Here is a 19,688-nt window from a genome sequence, read left to right on the forward strand (position 1 = left end):
TCCACTTACATTCTTAAGTTGTGTTCATGTATGGCAGTTACATTTCCCATGGCTAGATCCATTGACAACCACTCAGGTAGTATACAGGCAGGAAGAAATAGGAAGAGGTTATTATTAGCGAGGCAATGGCCATAGAGGAAGGGTTCTTCCAAGTCCCTGCTGGCAGGAAATGCAAGGCTGGAATGAGGCAGCACTGGCTGGCAGCAGCACTGTGTAGGTGTCCAGCTGCTGACTTGTGAGAAGATCCCACCACAGTCTGCAGTGCGTTCTCCTAGCTGGCCAGCCACGGCCACACCATTTTGCCCACGGTTAAAGGCCTCAATGTACCTCTGCGTTGTTGCTGCTTCTCTTATGTTGCTCTACCATTCATACTATGTTAACATTCCCCCCCCCCCCATCTACACCATTGGTCTATGCAGCAAACACGAAAGGTGTGAAGGACAGAATACGTGCATTTCTAAAATGTAGGATGCACATAGGCTGCCAGCACAGCTGTAACCCTGAGAGTTTAGGAATGTATATCTGCTCGACAAATTTCCCAAGTTTCCTGCAGAGAAGAATGTAAATGTGGCAAACATGATCACCAAGCACAGCAGCTCTGAGATAAAGCGACAATAGTCTTCCTTCAGTCTTCTCTGGATGGTTTTAGAAATGGTTCTTCTAAAGTAGTCTAAGTGAAAAAAACCTGGACTGAGTCAAATTTTCTCAGAAAAGAACTTGACCATTTTGATTAAAGCAACCACCAAAAATAGCTCTTCCTGAGGAGAATTTCATTGCTTTCCTGGAAAATGCATTGACCATCCATTCATTTTGGGTGCGATTCTAGAACTAGTTGTGACATTGCCCAAAGAAGAGAAGTGTCTGGGTCCTACCCTTCCATTGCTCATCTCCAACCAGTTGCTTTCTTCTTCCACCAATTAACAAGCCGTATTAGTTATTTCTTCCAGAGAATTTCTATAACCTTTTGTATTACAAAATCTAAAGCAATCCACAAGATACAAAACTAGGTAAAATTTGATAAAACCAGCCAAAATTCCATAATACAACTGTAATAGAAAAAAAAATAAAATTATCTGGGTACCTGGCAATTCTAGTGGTTGGCAAATGTCTAGATAGATGTCTTAGGTTGTCAGTGGTGGGCAGAGCATTCCTCATTGTGTGTGCATGTGCTTGGGGGTGGGTGCAATAGAGAAGTCCAAAATATCTGGAAGGCACCAGCTTGGAAAAGGCTACTATAAATATTTATGGCTATTTATTCCAGATTTATTAATACTTTGGACCTGGATGTCAACATCACTCTTGTCAGTGAGGAATTTGTCAGTGTTAACAAAAGTTATGGTGTTTCAGACTACAGGTTCCTCTCAAGGGGAAGGTGAGATTCTATTAACATTTCTATGGTCTGAACTAACTTCCATTTCTTTTCCTGGACTCATTGATATCTCTGGAACATTCCCTAAGAAATTTGGGCCTTGTTTGTTAGGTGCTACTGGTCCAGCTTCCTCAGGTATGTCTTCATTCAGTATAGTTTTCAGTGCTCTTCCTGTTCAAGTCATCAGATGGGGAAAATATGCACTGGGAACAGGCTAAGCTAGGAAACTCAACAGATCCACTTCAAGAACTCCACCAAGTTAAAGAATGAAGGTCACATGGACCTTTCTCAACTAACAATGACTACATGGAGTACCCATAAGTGATCATGCAGATCCATGTTGGGACTAAGCACAATCAGTGCCATAACAGTGCCTTTGCCATAACAACAGAAATGAGGAATGTGTGAGGCACCTGCTTTGGGGATGGGGGTCTGTTGGAGTCTCTGGCTTTGGGTCGCTGGACTCTGGCCAGCTTTCTTGTGGCTATGCATCTGACTTCCTGGTACGGACTCTGAATGTTCACATGACACTCCTCAAGAACTGAGCCCTATGTGAACACTGTACAAGCAGCATCCCTCTTCCATGCACAAGACTTTCAGCCTTTGATGTGGAAGAAGGTTGTCTGTTGCACAATCGGACTTTGCAGTTTGCAGACTGCTTCTCGGTTTGGCTGGCTTTCCAGGACAGGGCCAAACACAAGAGGAAGTCCACAAAATGAAGAGGGGTGGATTCTAGGGAGCTTTGTTGCAGCCCTGGTTAGAACTGACTGCACTGATGCTCTTGACAAGGATGAGGAACCCATAGCTCAGTGGTGGAGCACACATCCTGCATGAGGAAGAACCCAGATTTAACACCCAGCAGCATCTCCAGTGAAAAGGATCAGGTAGCAGGTGGCATGAAAGACTTCTGCCTGCAACCCTGGGAAGTCACGGCCAGTCAGGGTAGACCTGGCTGGAGACAGCTGGGCTAGACAGTGTACCCTGTGACAGTCAGCCTCCTGGGAGGAACAACGGGAGCTCCACTGCTCCGTGCTCTTTTCAGGTATGCCTAGCGGGGAGTTGTGTTCTGCACTGCTGTCTCCGGCTGTGCCGAAAGTTCTAACTTTGACTCAGCCTTCCCTTCACTGTTGATAAAGAAGAGAATGAGGATGGGGAGAGATTATTAATTGCATCTCACTGCTGCTTTCCTCTTTTGGACCCACCCGGAAATCTAGGTTATGGTACTAGCCCTTATGGTGCCTGCAGCTGCAGTCCTTACAGGCAGGTAAAGGGAAAGCAGGTGCAAATAATTCCAGTATGGCTTTCTGCTCCTTCCACAGCTCTGCCTCTGCCCACTGCAACCACTAGAAGGGATACAAAGGACTGTGGTTGCACTGAAAGGCATGTTTGGAGCTGTGTGTGAAGCTGTCTTGCACTGAGTCAGAGCACTAGTTTAGGAGCTCCACAAGCTCCATGTTCTTTATAAGTGGTGCTCCTCAAGATCTTTTAATTATATGGTACCCAGACTGGAAGCTGCAACCTTCTGCCTGCCAAGCAGGTGTCCCTCCACTGAACTACAGTCTTTCCCCAAGAAAAATGCATGCGTCATGCATCCCATTTGCCCCCATTATTCTACTCTGCGTAGAGAATTTGTGTAGGAGAGAGGACCCTGTGGCCCTGCAGATGGTGTTGGACTACATCAGTCACAGTCAGCATGACCAGTGGTTGGGATGATGGGAGCTGTAGTCAAACCACATTCAGAGGTCATAGGTTCCCACCCCAGCTTCCTATTTTACATAGTTCTTGCTGAATCAGTCATTCCAAACAGCTCTTGTGGCAAATCTGTACAGAACCTTCGCATCTGGATAAACCAGCCTGTATGAAAGTTCCTTTTAAGACCTGCATGTGTGTATCAGAGAGTGAGAGAGGAGCAAAAACTGGGCCACTCTGAAAGCCCACTAATGTATTAAATAAATAATTTAAAATGTTGTAAACAGATTTAAAGCTTCCATTAGGCTCCATAAATGAGGGAGCCAGAATATATACATATGCACACTCAGAATATATGAGAGAATGATTTAACCTGAATGAAAGCAAGTGCTGGGAAATATCACAAGGAAACAAACAAGGAAAGGATTCAACAGTGCTGGCCATTTACCATACAATGTTAAATAAATTCTGATTAGTGTCCTTCAGTTGCTCCTAAAAAAAAAGCAGTGAAGGTTAAAACACTTGCACTTAAAACAAGGCTGGAAATATGGGTTATTCATTGCCCCAATCATCTTGAATGGAAAACTTTGTAAGGAGCTGTGCCCTCTGCTTCTTGACTGTGAGAAACTAACCAGGAACTGCTGTTTCCCCCTTTCCTGTCAAGGTACAACAATGCAAAATGCCAAACAGGAGCAGAGGAATCCACCTTGCACCTGGGCCTCCTTGATTTTGGAGCTTCATACACAGTCATCATAACAAATGTAAGTTGTCTTTTCAGGTGTGCATGCCCTTTCCATCCCCTTTTCAGGCTCCTGACCATGGGACTGCTGGTGTTGGTCCCTAATGAAATTACATTGTTTGGTTCAATGCAAGTTGAAAGTCTCAGTGACAAAGAAAGAAGCCATATGAGACATGCAAAACATGTGCCTTGTGTTCATATTGTTATGCAAACACATTGCATGACCATTCAAGCAAAAACTTCCCATTCATCCATTGGGGTGAATGGGGAAGAACAAGGCCATCCACCTTCCACTATCAACAGTGAGACTCTGGCTAAAATGTGGAGCACATTTGCTTGGGAATAACCCCACTGATCATCCACGGGACTTGCTTTTGAGCCAGGTTCAATTCAAAACAAAACAACTTTCCTGAATGGCCCAGCGCATGAAGCCACTGGAGCTGCCATCTTAGTTTCCCCAGAAAGTCTCTGGGCTCCTGCATGCGACCCAAAAACATTCTGGGAAAGTTGAGAAGACAGTTGCTGCTGCAGCCACATTGACTGGCACATCAGTTTTCAGCACCAGGCTCCCACCAGTGCTTGTCCCTGCTGACACTTGCTGTGGCACTGCCGCTCCCTGCACTACTCCCTAGGGGGCAGACGATGTCTTGCCCAGGGCCCACTCAGACCTGGGGCCAGCCCCGATAGCTTGCACTTCTAGAAGAACTTAAGTCTGACTGCATTGTGTCCAGTCTTGATTCTCTTCTTGACAGAAGTGGCAATGCCCTTTCTTTCATTCTCCAGCCACAGACATTAAGTTGTTGTTTTCTTGGTTGCTCTGTATTTTGGAAACTGGAAGGAGGGTGGCAGACTAAGGCTATAATCCTATGCCTGCTCAGGACGAATCATAGAATAGTAAAGTAGGAAGGGGCCATGCAGGCCATCGAGTCCAACCCCCTCCACTGAAGGTAGCAGGGCTTCTTCCCGGATAGATATGCATTGGATTGGGTTGCAAAGCTATCATTTTGCAACCCAGTCCAACAGAGATGGGAACAGAGATGGCTGGACATTTCATTTATTTATTCGATTTGTTTGAAGGCTGCTCATTAGCATTGTGCTCTCTGGATAGTAATCTGTATTAATGGATAGACATATTGGTAGATAGATACAATTGCAGAATTTATCTTGGGAAAATTAATTTCTGACTTTAACGGTTAATAGCAAGAAAGAGGACCAAAGGCCACTTGGCAAAAACTTAAATTTCACCCATAAATCTTGAGGCTCTGACAAAGATGGTCCACTCCCCACCCCCTTTTCCTCAATACTTCATCATTTGTGATCCACAGCTCTGTAAACTGCTTCCTGCTTCTCAGGACAAAATTTGTGCCTGGCTAATCTGGCTGTTTTGTTCTCTCTGGTCAAGAAGCCAGTCCTGCTGTTTTATTCCCCCTGAATCACACATTTATCCATCACTGATAAAACCCATTAGAGATGGATGGCAAGCAGATCCCCTTGCTCTAAGGTGAAGACCGTCCATTTCAATAGATGCTTACAAAGAGCATATATGACAAGAGAAAGTGCTGTGTTGTACTGTACAGACTGGCACTTCCACACCATAAAGAGGGAGACATCAACAGCTCTGAATTGTCATGGAGCTCCCAGTCCTATGTCAGGATATCTGCCACCTGCTCCCATGTCAGTGCCTTTGGAGGCAAGTCCCAATGAGTTCAGTACGGCCTATTCTGTGGTATCTGCTGCCCTTGAGAAGTTGTTGTTAGTCGTGAAGTCGCGTCTGACCCACACGACCCCATGGACAACATTCCTCCAGGCCTTCCTGTCCTCCACCATCCCCCGGAGTCCACTTAGGCTCACCCGGACTGCTTCAGTGACTCCATCTGGCCACCTCATCCTCTGCCATCTCCTTCCTCTTTTGCCATCTATTGTTCCCAGCATTAGGCTCTTCTCCAGGGAGTCCTTCCTTCTCATTAGGTGGCCCAAGTATTTGAGTTTCATCTTCAGCATCTGGGCTTCTAAAGAGCAGTCAGGGTTGGTCTCCTCTAGGACTGACTGGTTTGATCGCCTTGCACTCCAAGGGACTCGCAGGAGTCTCCTCCAGCACCACAATTCAAAGGCCTCAGTTCTTCGGCACTCAGCCATCCTTATGGTCCAGCTTTCACAGGGAGTCAGCTGCATTTAAATCACTGGGACTTACTTCCAAGAATACATATGGTGACATGTTATCCTGCAACAATGAATACCTTTCCCTTGAGGGGAGACACTGATTGTTGTAAACAGTAGAAATTAGAATCTAAGAGGAACTTGAAAGGAGTCCTTCTGAAAAAGGGCAGAAGCCCATATAGTCCCAGGTCCCACAGTGGCCAGCCCGATGTTTCAGCAAAGTTCATAGCCAAGGGATAAGGGCATCCAGTTTTACCCTGTTGTTGCTTCCCAGCAAGTGGTGCTTCCATATAGCCTAACTACCCCGCCCCTGTGCCAAAACAGTTTTTTCATTGTAAATTTCAACTAAAAAAAAATTGGTCTTTTCCAATGGGTCCTTCCTTCTCATTAGGTGGCCAAAGTATTCAAGCTTCAGCTTCAGTGTTTGTCCTTCTAGAGAATAGTCACGATTGATGTCTTTTAGGATTGACTGATTTGATCTGTTTGCAGTTCGAGGGACTCTCAGGAGTCTTCCCCAACAGCACTATTCAAAAGCATCAGTTCTTTGGTGCTCAGCCTTCCTCATGGTCCAGCTCTCACAGACATATATTACAACTGCGAAAACCATACATGCATTAGAATATAGCAATTTCAATTGTTATAAGTGAACTGTAATATATGTACGAATATATATACATATGTAAGTATATATGAAAAAGTAACTGTCTAGAAAATTATATATAGACTTCAAAGGCAGACTAGATATTCACCACATATGAAACAATTGGTGGGTGGTGTCATAATCATCATGATTAGTAGCCATTGATGAATCCATCCTTCCTGAATTTGTCTAATTCCCTTTAAAGGAATTGAAGCTACAGGGCATCACCATGACATGTCAGTCAATGAAGCGAGGAAGTACTTTTGTATGTGTCTGAAATCTAGTGCCAGTTAATTTTGCTGGATGACTCTATACACTTTTGCCACACTAAGAATATTTTTCATAAACTTGTCCCATTTCCCTCTTCAGCTCCCATTAGGCCTAAAAGCCACAGACTCACAGCCTTTCCTTATAGGAAGGGTCCTCTTTCCATGATGCAGAAATGAGCGGATACATACTGTCCCAGCCATCGTCTTGGCAAACCTGCATCCCCCTACTGTGCATAAAATCAACAATCCCGTTTCTCACACAAGCAAAACAGGGTGGGCAAGTGTGGGTTTTCAGCCTCTGCCCATTAATGGCCAGTGGCTAGGGATAATAGGATTTGGAGTCTAAAGCACCTCAGGTTCCCTACTCCTGCTAGTATGTGAGTGTGTGAAGCAATCTTTACCTATAAATAATTACATTCCAGAGAGGAATGGTAAATGTGAAAGAGCTAATGCAGCTACATTATCTTAAGAAGTATGGGGGGGGGACCCACAAAAACCCAGCAATTTATTTATTAAAAATCATGTATTTATTTTTACATGTTCAAACTTGACTCACCTTCAGAGCACTATCCATTTGATGCAATGCACCTATTGAGATGTGTTTTCCACTGCTCAGAACAGGTTTTGAACTCGTCGATCTTGATGCCTTTTAGTACTTTTGCTGTTTTTTGTTTCTTCTACATTGGCAAAACCTTTCCTTTTGAGGATGTTCTTCATCTGGGGAAACAAAAAAAAAAGTCGCATGGGGCAAGATCGGGAGGTGGGGAGGGTGGGGAGGGTGGGGCACATGGGTCATGCTGTTTTTGATCAAAAACGGCCGAACACTCAGCTGAGCAAAATTTCACTGCCACACGTTCTTCGGTTAATCAGCCATCACGAAATAGGCAAGTGCACTGAGTCTCAAAAACAAACAAAAAGCCCTCACTGAGGTCGAACGCAGCCTCTCACAACAACCCAGCTGGGTACACTGATGCAGGTGGGTTCCTAGAACACTCCCTAGTGAGGGAAGCCTGTACTATAAGGGTTCTGCTGTCCAGAAGATAATTCCTGCTTTTTTTAGTATTCGCCCCCGCTCCCCGGTATGTATGATGTGCAGATTAAGGGAAGATCTAGATTACAGTAGGACGGCCAATCCATTGTTGATCTTTATGTGAAGAACTGTCACTTAATTTGCCCTCTTTTTTCCCCTTTTCTTGGCAGTATCTCTTCTCATTATATACTTATTTGCCCTTCTATTGATCAAGTGAATGATTTTCTCCAATTGGGACATTGCAATTAATTACATGCTTCATTCAGCTTCTAGATCTATTGTAGTTTGTGACATGTGCAAAAAGAAACCAGATGATGCACATGGCACAGTAATATGAATGAACTGCAATATGTAAATCTCTAGGGCCATTATCGTCTAGGCCCACCCTTTTGTCAGCAGCAAACTTCTTTTGAAGGTGCTTGTGACATTTTTCCATAGTCCAGTGAGTAATGCAAACAATTACTGCTCACCCCTTTTAGTTTTCTAAACCAGCCTTGTTGTTGTCTCTCTTTGTATGGTGATTAAGTGCATCTTATAAACAATTCCAACACTTTCCTGGTAAAAGCAGAATTTGTTGATGCTTTTAGTGGGACTATATTTCAGACCACCAGCAGAATTCATGACGGTTTAGTAGTCCCAAAAGGAGAACATTGGGCCTTCAGTCTTCAGAAGAAAATGTTTATTATTTATTCTGTTTCTATTTCACCCAATAGCTGAAGTTCTCTGAGTGGTCCACAGGCCACTGTAGATTCTGCATTAACATATATCCAGTAAAAATTGTGTGCCCCATCAGCTAATCAATATGCCTTCTTCCCTGCTGACTTAGACTTCTACAAAGAACCTGCAGACATGGAAGATGGAAGACATCCCTGCCAATAACGTCCACATTTCATGGCAAATTCCTCAATACATGTTAATATCAGCTGGGGAAGTGGTGTTCTCCATTACAGGCCTTGCCTTCTCTTACTCTCAGGTATAATATTTAGGATTTTGTTCATGGAGAAGGAAATCAAGCACCTAAAGGCCTTGGCACATGGGAGGGCAAGATATAAAGTTGCGCTTTCTTCCAAAGGAGCAGAGGGTAGGCTCAGTGCAGACTTGTACCACAACCCCAGCATTCACGGAGTCCGGACTTACTTGCAACTAAAACTCTATTCACACATTCTCTTACCAGAATGCATGAAGAGAGGGAGTGCTCTCGTTGTTGCACTTGTCATCTTCTGCTCCTGGGGAATGATAGCCTGCACCTCCTGCATTGATGGAGAGCCCCCACACAAGCTCCCCCCTGAAAAATTCAGGCTCCTGCTTGTACAGAGAGCCTCCATGTGTAGAGGACAATGAGTACAACAAGGAAGGAGTTGGTGCCAGAGCGTCCCCTTACTTCACACCTTGATTATGTCTGGTAAAAGAAAACCTGGTTAGGGCTGAAATGTATGACATGGCAACCAGTCTGCCCTACATATTCTGGAACATTAGCCTGGCTTGCACAGATCGGCAGTGGGTTGTGATATATGCCAATGACCATTCTGAGTATTCAAGCAGAGGCAAGTGGTCACTGCAGCTTATCATGTCATTCAAATGCTAGCACAAGCTGGGTTATCACTCTGGTTAACAAACCATCCACAACTCTCAAACATCTCATGATTTCTGGGTAGTTTGTTAATCAAAGGAACAACCCACCCTTCACTGGGATTGCATGCTATGACAAGCCACCAGCACATCCTGCAACCCACCGTGGCTTAAATAAGTCGTGTGGGGCAGCAGCATTCATGCAAGCAGGCCCATTGTGTTACCTCCCTATAGAAGGATGACACAGAGGAGCATTTTGCCAGCCATCTGATCAGACTGCCAACTTCTGTAGAGTGAAGTGGAAGCAGCCCTGCTAATTGACGCCCTGTTCACTGAGGCAGGGGGACAGCTGAAGATAGCCAGAGTCGTGCACTGTATGCTACAAGCATGCACAATCCCTAATACAGGTGTTAAAGCCACATTTGATGTTCATACCTCAGAACGCAAAACCTGATTAGCTGCAGAATTTGATTCAGGAAAAAAGAATTCGCTGAAACAAACATAATTGGGATGCTGAGGCCCATCTATGCCCATCTGTTACTCATGAGTTACTCTGAAGAAGATGGGAGAGAAACTGCCAGAGAATTAGCAGGAAAGAAGGCTCACTAGAGAAGGGTTGGGTCTACAGCATCCTAATTCCAGTGTCCCACATGAAGAATCCAGTGGCACAGGTCAATCTTGGCCACAGTTCATCGGCTTCTCCATAAACCTGCCCCCTTTTAGGAATGCCTGTTTCTCCCTGGTGCCCTAGCCCAGCTCTGGGCTTCTGCCATGGCTCTGTCCTGGCCCATTTCCTAAGGCCCTGCCATGTGCCTTCCCTTCGACTTGCTTTGTCCTCTAGCTCTAATGACATGGCTCTGCTGCAGTACTGCTGAATGTGTTGCTGCACAAGAGAACAAGTGAAAACACCGTGCTTCCTTACGCTAAGTTCTCGTGTCCTGAAAGAGATTAAAAATAAGAGGAGGGGAAGCATGATGATGTACTTTAGGCAAAGCCCTGAATTATTGCAGCCGAGACATCATCATCTGACAATAAAAAGGCGATTTAATCTGAAGTGAGCAGTATATAATAGGACCTTCATCTGATACAGAGATGGAAACTGAAGTGATTGAAAAGCAATGGTGAGATGGGACCGACTGATTCACAGGCCCTGGGGGCTTGTCTCCAGTCTCCCTTGTTCCTGAGGGCTAGAAAGAGGGCCCTCATGGGACACAGGCAGGCAGGACAAGGGAAACGATGCAGACATACGTAAGTGCTGCTGGGGGAGGTGATGGTTCTCAGGATCTCCTTGCTTCGTTGGTGCCTTCATCTGCCGTGACCCAAGGTGAGTCCACACATACATCCCTTGGTGTCTGCAGCATCAGACTGGTGCAAATGAGCCACTAGCTCTCAATCGCCTCAGGTAGAACTTCCTAATGCATTGTCTCCGAATGATATACTACTTCTCAGTGGGGTCCATTCACTCATTCCCTTGTGCAGATCACCAGGTGTTAGGACAGGTAGTCAAGCAAAAAGCCCGCACAGGTGAACTGGCCCTCGGGGCCATGGGGGATTTCTTCTTCTTCAATATGGCCAAGCTTGGTCTTGATGTTGTGTTCAGTGGGGTTGTTGAGGGGCCTTCTTGAATGGCTGTATTTATTCGGTCTCTTCTTCTTCTCCCCCCCCCCCCCCGCCTCCAGGCTCCTGCCAGCATGAAGTCTGTGCTACAAGCAGGCTGGCTATTAACGGTGGCCTTTGGAAATGTTATTGTGCTCATCGTTGCCCAGGCTGCACCTATGGAACAGGTAGGGGGTGGGATGCATTATCCACAGTGCTAGTGAATTTCATGGGTGAGTGGGGACTAGAACCCAGATCTCCAGGATCCTAGTCCAGCACTCGAGCAACTACGCCATACCAGCTCTGCACACCCTGGCTCGCCCATGGGGAGGAATAAAATCCCACTGTGAAGGGCACAGAGCTGTGCTTTGGCTTGATCAGAGCTTTTGCTTTTTGCTCCACCCCATGTCCACTAGGCATCATTTTTGATCCGCTAGGCAGAGACAGGCTGAGTCCCCTGATGAAGGGTGTTGAAAAACATCATTCAGTCCAACAAATGCTTAAAGAAACAGGATGGAACAGACTTGTGTATGAACACATGCAAAATGGACATGGTGCAGACTGATCTTTCCATCATACCCTGACCCATCAGTGGCGATGCTAGGTGCCACTGGTCTCTACATCTCCCTATCTGTCTTGGCCCCCCAGGATCAGCCCCTCTCTGCACCAGAGGGTCTAAGGCTCCAGGAACCTGGAAGTCCTACTTGGCAGAGGTGACTGGCCCCTGAGCTATGACTTCTCCCAATAAAAAATAAAGCCGAAATTGTGAGCAGCTGGGCAAGACTAATGGCAAAATGAAGCTTCCCCAGTCTGGTGTCCTTCAAATGTCTGGGGCATCAGCTCCCCTCAGCCCCAGTAAGCATAGCCAATGGTCAGAAATGCTAGCAGTTGAGGTCCAAAGCTCTGGTGCATGGCAGGTTGGGAAAGGCTGGGCTAAAGCTGCCCCTAAATCAATTTATGTTTTATAATTGAAGCACCAATGAAAGCAGCTGCAGGACCCCAGCGGTTCTTCCTGAGTGATGTGACTGTGTTCTGGAGAGCAGAGAAAATAGAAGCCCATGCTTTTTGCCAAGCAGCAACCTCTGAGTCAGGGCTTCAGGGCTGTACAAAGATCTGAACACAGACCTCTCTGGCCCAGGTAGCTCTATCTAACTGCTATAACACAGTGTTCTTTTCCTGCCCATTTTAGCACATGGGCATTTCCTATTCAAGTCTTCTCTGGAGTAAGTTCCATTGAGTTCCATGGAGCTTTTCCCCAGGTGGTACATTTAGGATTGTACCCAGGAATCTGTAGGTTCTCCCCTTGCTCCAGATGATGGTTTGTGTGGACTGAGAACCAGCACTGACCCTAGCCCTATTTGCCATTAAACCATTACAAAGTTGGACCACTACATTCCTGAGATGAAAAAGAGGTCTAATAGTTCTAGACATTTCCTCATTTGAGGAACAGAACATGGCCTCTAAATAGAAGGTGGTGGAAACTGAGCCCTTTCAAGTACATAGCAGCTAAATTAATATTGCTAGAGAGAGACTTAAAATCTAGGTAATTGCCTATAGTCTGATTAGAATACAAGCTTATTGGTGCTTCCTGTATATAACCCAGTAGTAATGAATATAGCAGTAACTTTGTAAGTAACTTGTAAAGAGAAGAGACATGCCTCAAAAGTAACCGATTAACCTGCGTAACAGGGAGAGAGACCACTGAGCAAATGAGCAATTAACTAATTAAGCTGTAATGCTGATGCAACAAACAGAATAGAATGCAATTAGTGTCCCTTCCAATTTAGTGTCCTTCCTCACAAATGAATAGCTAAAAATGCTATTAACGCCAGGGTATTTAGCACATGCGTTGCAACAATCTGAACCCATAACAATAGGTGTGCGTTGCTAAGAAATGTTCACAGAAAGGATGCTGCGGAGAATAGGAGATCTACTGAGACAAGATGCGCTTGACTCTGTGTGAGTGGCAGGGCCATGGAGTTATGCCTACACAAGCATTTCAAGTTCACGCACAACCCCTCTGCAGTGTGTGGGTACTCATCATTGCACAAAGGAAGACCCACATGAACCTTTGTGTGTAGGTACATATGACTGCGGAAGTTTCTATGTGATATTTGGTTGCCCCGCTCACTCACACAGCCAAATTCTCCTGTCGCCATTTTGAATCCATATGGAACTGTAAATAGCCCAACATTTCCTTGGTATAATTTCAGGCACTTGCTTATTACCATATGGATAAACCACCACTGGTGCACAGATGCAAACCTGTTTTCCATTGAATGGAGCCCCATAATCATTTTCAGATTGCGCCTGATGTAAAGTAACCACAATCACAGAATGGTTTTGATTTTTGCTTTTTAACTATTCATCTGAATGTGTTGGCACATGTAGATGTGTGTCACAAGAATAATTTTCTGTTCCCGAAGCCAATCTTTCAAAGGTTTAAAAAAATGCTAAGCCATGAGTCTCAACAAAGTGTCTGCCAGCAGATTCATCCACTTTTTTCCTTATATTTTTTTCTATATTAAACCCTGCTTAAAGTGATTCACTGCTTCAGAAGAGCTTACTTAATAAAATAAAACATTTCAAAATGAACCACTAGCAGCTGAAAGGCAACCAAGTTTAAATGATCACCCAAATATTAATACATATAAACTAGCATTAATCAGTCCACAATTAATTCACAATAGGCCTAACAATAGAAATATAAAACATTATGTAAAAAGCAGCAAAAATCATACATCTTACCTATGACTAAATCTTGCCCTAAGCAAGACCTACTAAACTAGAAGGGTCTCTAGATCTCTGACTTAGAGCAGGAGTAACTTCTGTAGCTAGAGTCAGTCCACCAAGGTCTCATCTCTTTAGGCCAGGTGGAAATAAGCCAGACAAAGAACAAGAACCAGGTCTTGCAGGACACACAACCAGATGGTTCCTACTGCACCTTCTGAACACTCAGTGCCTATGGAGAAATGTCTTGACACTCCTGGCTAGCTAATCATGTAAGTTCATCTGTTTGCTCTGCATGGGAGTTTGTTTTCTGCATCTTCACTGGCAAGCCAAAAATGAAACTCTGTAAGTAGTAGTGGATGCATAGAGGCTGGCCAAAGGTTAGGAACTGGTTGGGAGTCTTTGAAGACCAACTCCAGCAGAATTTCCAGAATTTCTTTGTGGTTATGTCTGTTCACCCAGCACTAGGCCAAAATATTTTGAGGGGGGTTTGCACACCATGGCATCTTATTGTGATGATTCACCATGAGAAGTTGGTAACCCCTCTCCTCCAAACACCCACGATGAACCCAACAGATGATCAGGCTCAGTTCGAGTGCTTCACTCTGTCCCCACTCCTTTCTCTTCATTCATTCTGGTGGTATTTCAAGGGTGTCTGCAGGGAGGAATGAGTTTCCTCTCATTCCTGTGAGGGGTTTCCATCATGCCGTGGCTGTGCTCTCAAGTACAGGGGCTGAATTTCCAACTTCAGCTGGGGCAGTGCGTCAGGGCAGCTACTACTGCAAACATTCATGACAACTTTAAGACAAGCAGCTTTGTTTTATGGCAAGGAGCCCCAACTTGGAAAGACTGTGTTTCCAAGATGCCTTGTGAGATTCCTTTGGTCCAGAGAACTGCCTGAAGGAGATACTTTGTACAGTTCTAATGCTGAAGTCCTGTAATCTGCTTGGAGGTGACACTGCCTAGGACCCCCATGTGAGCCACTCTCCTAGTACAGAGTTTAGCATCAAGTAGTTCCCACTTTGTGAGGGGACAGTGCTTCATCTGGGGGCACCCTCTGTTTCCATTCAAGTTTAGTTTAAAGATACAGAGCCATAAGAAGGGCAAGCAGGACCTGGAAGTTGCCCATCCGGTTGGCACCTGGACAGTCACCCAATCACAGCCTTCCCCACTATGGTGGGATGGATGCTATTTCTGTTGAACATAGCAATTATTTCAGAATTTGCAGCCATACATAAAGTAGCATGTGCAATTTTTGTACAACCCCGTGTCCTCTTTTTGTCCTTTTTTTGGCAATACATGTCCTTTTTTCCACCATGTATAACTGGCCACTTCCAGCTATTGGCTCCATATTGCACAGGCATGCAAGTCTGCAAATCATCCAGGAAAAATTGTCTCTCCCAACCCAGAGCATATGGGACCCTTTCAAAAATGGACCCAAAATGTGTCTCATGTGATTCACAACTTCTGTACTTATACAGCTTCCATGCTCAGTAGATCAGAAGGGAAATATTTTTACACTAAATTTGTCACTATGGGGAGAAAAGCAGGGTATATCATAACGTAATTAAAACAATTTTTTAAAACTTTTCTTTTCTCCAGTGGGCTGAGTTCACCCTCTTTGCTGCACTCCTCTTTGTTGTGTGTGTCATCTTCTCCATCATGGGATATTTCTACACAAGTGTGAACCCAGAAGAACTCTTTGCCAAGCAGAATGAAGAAGAGACATCAAACAGTAACATTAACCTAATTATCAAGAAGACAGAGCTATAAGATAGTGGTGGACAAAGGACTTTAACAAGTTGTCAAGAAAGTGGTATCTAACAACATATGCTCTGCGTAAAGGGCAAAATAAGCTCCTGTCCCCAGAAAATCAGCTGGATAAACCTTTACAAAGTCCTGGGAACTGCAGTATTAAAACTGAATGTACTGTCATTTAAATCTGCCTGTCTCTGTTGACCTCATCAGTGTTGTTTAAATTTGCCCTTCTCTTTTGGCTTCACATTCTTCTTCTAAAATTTACATTCACGGTGCATTCCTATAGATGTCTACTCATAGGTAAGTCCCACTGAATTCGAGGAGACCTAATACCAGGTAAATGTATAATTCCAGCCAGACAAGTTTGTTGGGAAGCTCATAATGCCATTCATTGCAGCTTCAGACCTGAGTCCAGAATGGTCACATAGTTCAGTCCTTCCTGGAAAGTCACTTTGGAATGCAGTTGGGGAAATGGTGCATCTGAGAACTTCCCAGCAAGAAACTCCTTGCACATTGAATTGGGTTGCCAAGGAGATGGATAAGCCAATAGAAGTGCAATCCTCTTACCTGTTCTTGCTGCACAGAGGCCTCCAAGCATGGATGCTTCTATGCATCCAGTGCAAAGTGCAGCAGTGGTCATCTTTGCCACCCCACTCATTACCCCATGTATGTCATGTAGGCAGCCATTTTCAGCCATCAGCGTTCCCCAGGCAGATAGCCCTCAGAAGCAATTAGACTGCACCTCCCATGGTCCATTGACTAGGAATTCTGGGTGTTGCAGTCCAAACATATCTGGAAGGCACAAGGTTGGGGAAGGCCGATCTAGATGAATTGCTTCCGAGGGGGTAGGAAGACAACTGGGGCACTGTTTGGATAAGGCAGAAGCCATCTGCCCCAGCCTTTCCCTGCCCTTGGAGAGGCAGCTGGCACGATTCTTTCTTCACTACCTGCAAGGGGGGCTCTGAGGTTGAAGGGCTCCCAATACTCCTATTGACCTTCAGACAAAATTACAAGGACCTAGGATAGCACCTATGTTAGCTTTCTATAAGCAGGGAACCTCCACTTGCAGATCTCTGAAGTTATGGAAGGTAGAAACACTTGATCTTCCTCGAAGTGTAGCTCAGTTCTTGTTTTAGTCTGTGGCGCATAAGCACTCCTTTCTGTCTAGTCTACAGTTATGGACTGAGAAGATCCGAGCAGACATTTGTCTATGTTGAGATATTTGTACGATCTGTTAAGCTGAACCTTATTCTTAATACACCTTTAGTTAATGAATGGAGCTCAAGAGTGTTTTGGTTTTTCATACATCTCTCTGTGGCATAAATCATGTTGTCCACAGTCTGGTCCAAGTGTGTTGCTATTCAAGTATGAGCATATGCATCAATTGCATCTTGCTTGACTATAATTCCCATCACACATGACTGTTGACTGTCATGGGAACTAATGAGAACCGTAGTCTAGCAACATCTGGAGGGCCACCAGTTTCCCAGATCCTGCCATAAAACATGACCAGATTCCTAGACAGAAAATATTTGTATGTAATAGAAATAAATGGTATTTGTTTATTATATTTATATCCTACTTTTTCTTGCAAGGAACTCTAGACAGCTTACATTATCCTCTTCCTCCTCCATTTGGTCCTCATAATAACCCTGTGAGGTAAGTTTGGCTGAAAGTCAGTGACTGGCCCAAAATCACCCAGTGAGGCGTGGAAACCATTTTTTTTTTCAGAGAATGTACATGATTGGCAAGTGCGTGTCCTTTGCCATGCAGATTGGCTTTTAATGAGGAATTTTCCATGTATGAAGTGAAGAACACTCTCCCTAGAAATTGTCACCCAATAAACAACAGCTGGATCAGGGCATGTGAATTGTTAGAGCATAAGCACTCTAAGGGTTATGGGATTGTGCAGAAAAAGGTACTTTCTTATCTTTATTCCCATTCTTCAGGCACAGAGAGAACTGATAAAAATGTAAGTGATGCTTTTGGCTGTTGTAAGAGAATTAATCAGGGATGCATCTATTTCTTTGCAAAGCCCAGGAGTGCAACTTTCAACTGTGCTGTAATATAATTGTCCAATTTCTCAGCTTGTACAAGCATGAGATATTTTGCTTGAAATTATAGCCTCATAATTATTGGTCCGTGTGTCTCTCGCTCTGTGTGTGTGTGTTTGTGTGTGGCATTGCAGCTAAGCAAGTCATACTGTAATCAGAGGAAACTGCAGCATCATTGTCTAATGAGAAATCCAGTGTGGGGAGATGCATTTGGGGATGACAGCCACCGCCTGCGGAAAGTCTGTTCTGTGCTGTCTGAGCCCCAGATGGTTTCTGTAGATGCAGAGATCCTTACTTTCGGCCTGGATTTCATTTGCGGCCAGGCTTTTGGTTTTGGAAAGAATGGGCGGGTGCACCTCTTAGCGGCCGTGCAGCAGCTTCTCCGTGGCAGGGGCCCTCATTGTTCTGAATCTGTCATTGGAAGGATGCACCATGCAGAAATCTGCACTGGCACAAAGGGGCACTGAAACAAAGAGAATATGTATGTTTGGTTTAAGCTGCTTATCCCTGCCTTGCCCTTCCAGTTCCAAAGTGATGCTTTTGAGTTTTAGGAATATAGTCACATGAATGGATAGGCATAGTTTGTCAAAGTTCTGAATCCAAAATCAGTGAATAAAACCTTCTTGTATATTGATCAGCTTACCCCAGTATGGTTCCCTCTAGATATTTTGGACTCCAATTCCCATCAGCCCCAGCCAGTATGGAAAATGGTCAGGGATGAGGGAGTTGTACTCCCAAGCATCTGGTTGGCGAAGTCTAATATGGTACTGACTTTAAATTATTTCTCTTTGACCAACAACTTCCATCAGTGCTAGCCAGCATGGTCAACAGTGAGGGATCATGGGGCTTGTAGACTGAAACATCTGGAGGGTCACAGACTTTTCATTCATTCATTAGATTTTCAATCCACCTTTTATCTTACAATGCACCCAAAGGGGATGCCATCATTCTCCTCCTCCTGCTCTCAATCTTATCCTCATAACAGCCCTGTGAGGTAGGCTGGGCTGAGAGTCTATGTCTGGCCCAAAGTCACCCAGTTGCCTCCATGGCTGAGTGGGCACTAGAAGCCAGATTGCCCGAGTCCCAGTCTCACGGTCTTACCCATACACCCTCTGCCCTTTGCTGCTGTATAGAATGGCATGGAACAATCCTGACTGAGAGGCAGTGTTCCTGTATTAATCTGGAGACACTTGTATAAAGATTCTTGGAAGTTCATTTTGCAAGTGTGCACGTGGAGGAAGCGACGAGTGATGTCTGCCATACATTTAACAGAATTGCCTGCAACATTGCTCCATGCTGAGCAGAACCACTCTAGAGGGGTCCCCAAGAGAAGGCCTTGTGCAGCTGTTCCATCCTTTTCTTCTGAATATATTTCTGGTGACAAGAAGAGAGTAGGAGTGCTGGGGAATCATGGAAGGTTCCCGTCCATAAGCAGCAGCATCTGTTCCACACAGTGAGGCAGGGCAACAAAAGTCTCGCCTGGAACCACTGAGGCCGGCCCATATGAAGCCGTCACGTGGATAAAAAAATAACGAAAACTCTCTTGCCTTAATTTCTCCTAAGCAATATCAACAGGATATTCATGGCAGAATGAAAATAAACCCATTTATGAAAATGGGTTGAAAATGAAAATATGAAAAAGGAAAATAAAACCAAAATAAACAGGGAAGCATGTGTGGATAAGCTACACAGACAATTGCCTATGAAGGACCACAATGTGTTTGAGGAACCTCACGTATCACACGGATAAAGGACTGCTTAAGCATAGCCACCAGCATTTCCGGGAAGGTTATATAATCACACTGCACTCAGCACAAGAGCAGGTCAACAAGCACTTGCATGAGGAGACAATTAGCAACTTCCTTCTCGTGAGGTCAGACAGCCCACACTTGGCTTCATGAGGCACTTCCTAAGGAGGGCAGTGGGGTTGGCCCAAGGCCTTCTGCTGCCTGAGCTGACAGACAAGATGGTGCCCTGCCTTATCTCATTTATTTATTTAAAACATTTGTATCCTGTCCTTTCCAATAACAGCTCAGGACGGCTTACTATGATAAAATAATACTATAATAATACAATAATATAGTAATT

At 44.6% G+C, this 19,688-nt stretch overlaps 1 protein-coding gene across 1 annotated transcript in view; it reads left to right on the forward strand.

Annotated features, from left to right (window-relative positions):
* Positions 1-15,711, forward strand: part of SLC15A2 (solute carrier family 15 member 2) — an 83,740-nt gene extending 68,029 nt beyond the window's left edge. The window contains exons 19-23 of the mRNA XM_044438269.1: positions 1,262-1,372; positions 3,723-3,819; positions 8,720-8,866; positions 11,142-11,246; positions 15,391-15,711. Coding sequence (XP_044294204.1) covers positions 1,262-1,372; positions 3,723-3,819; positions 8,720-8,866; positions 11,142-11,246; positions 15,391-15,561 — 631 coding nt within the window. The 3' untranslated portion in view covers positions 15,562-15,711. The remainder of the gene's footprint in view (positions 1-1,261; positions 1,373-3,722; positions 3,820-8,719; positions 8,867-11,141; positions 11,247-15,390) is intronic.
* The last annotated feature ends 3,977 nt before the right edge of the window (positions 15,712-19,688 follow it).

Source organism: Varanus komodoensis, unplaced genomic scaffold (genome assembly GCF_004798865.1).
Source record: "Varanus komodoensis strain SLA01 unplaced genomic scaffold, ASM479886v1 scaffold32, whole genome shotgun sequence".
Lineage (NCBI taxonomy): Eukaryota > Metazoa > Chordata > Lepidosauria > Squamata > Varanidae > Varanus > Varanus komodoensis.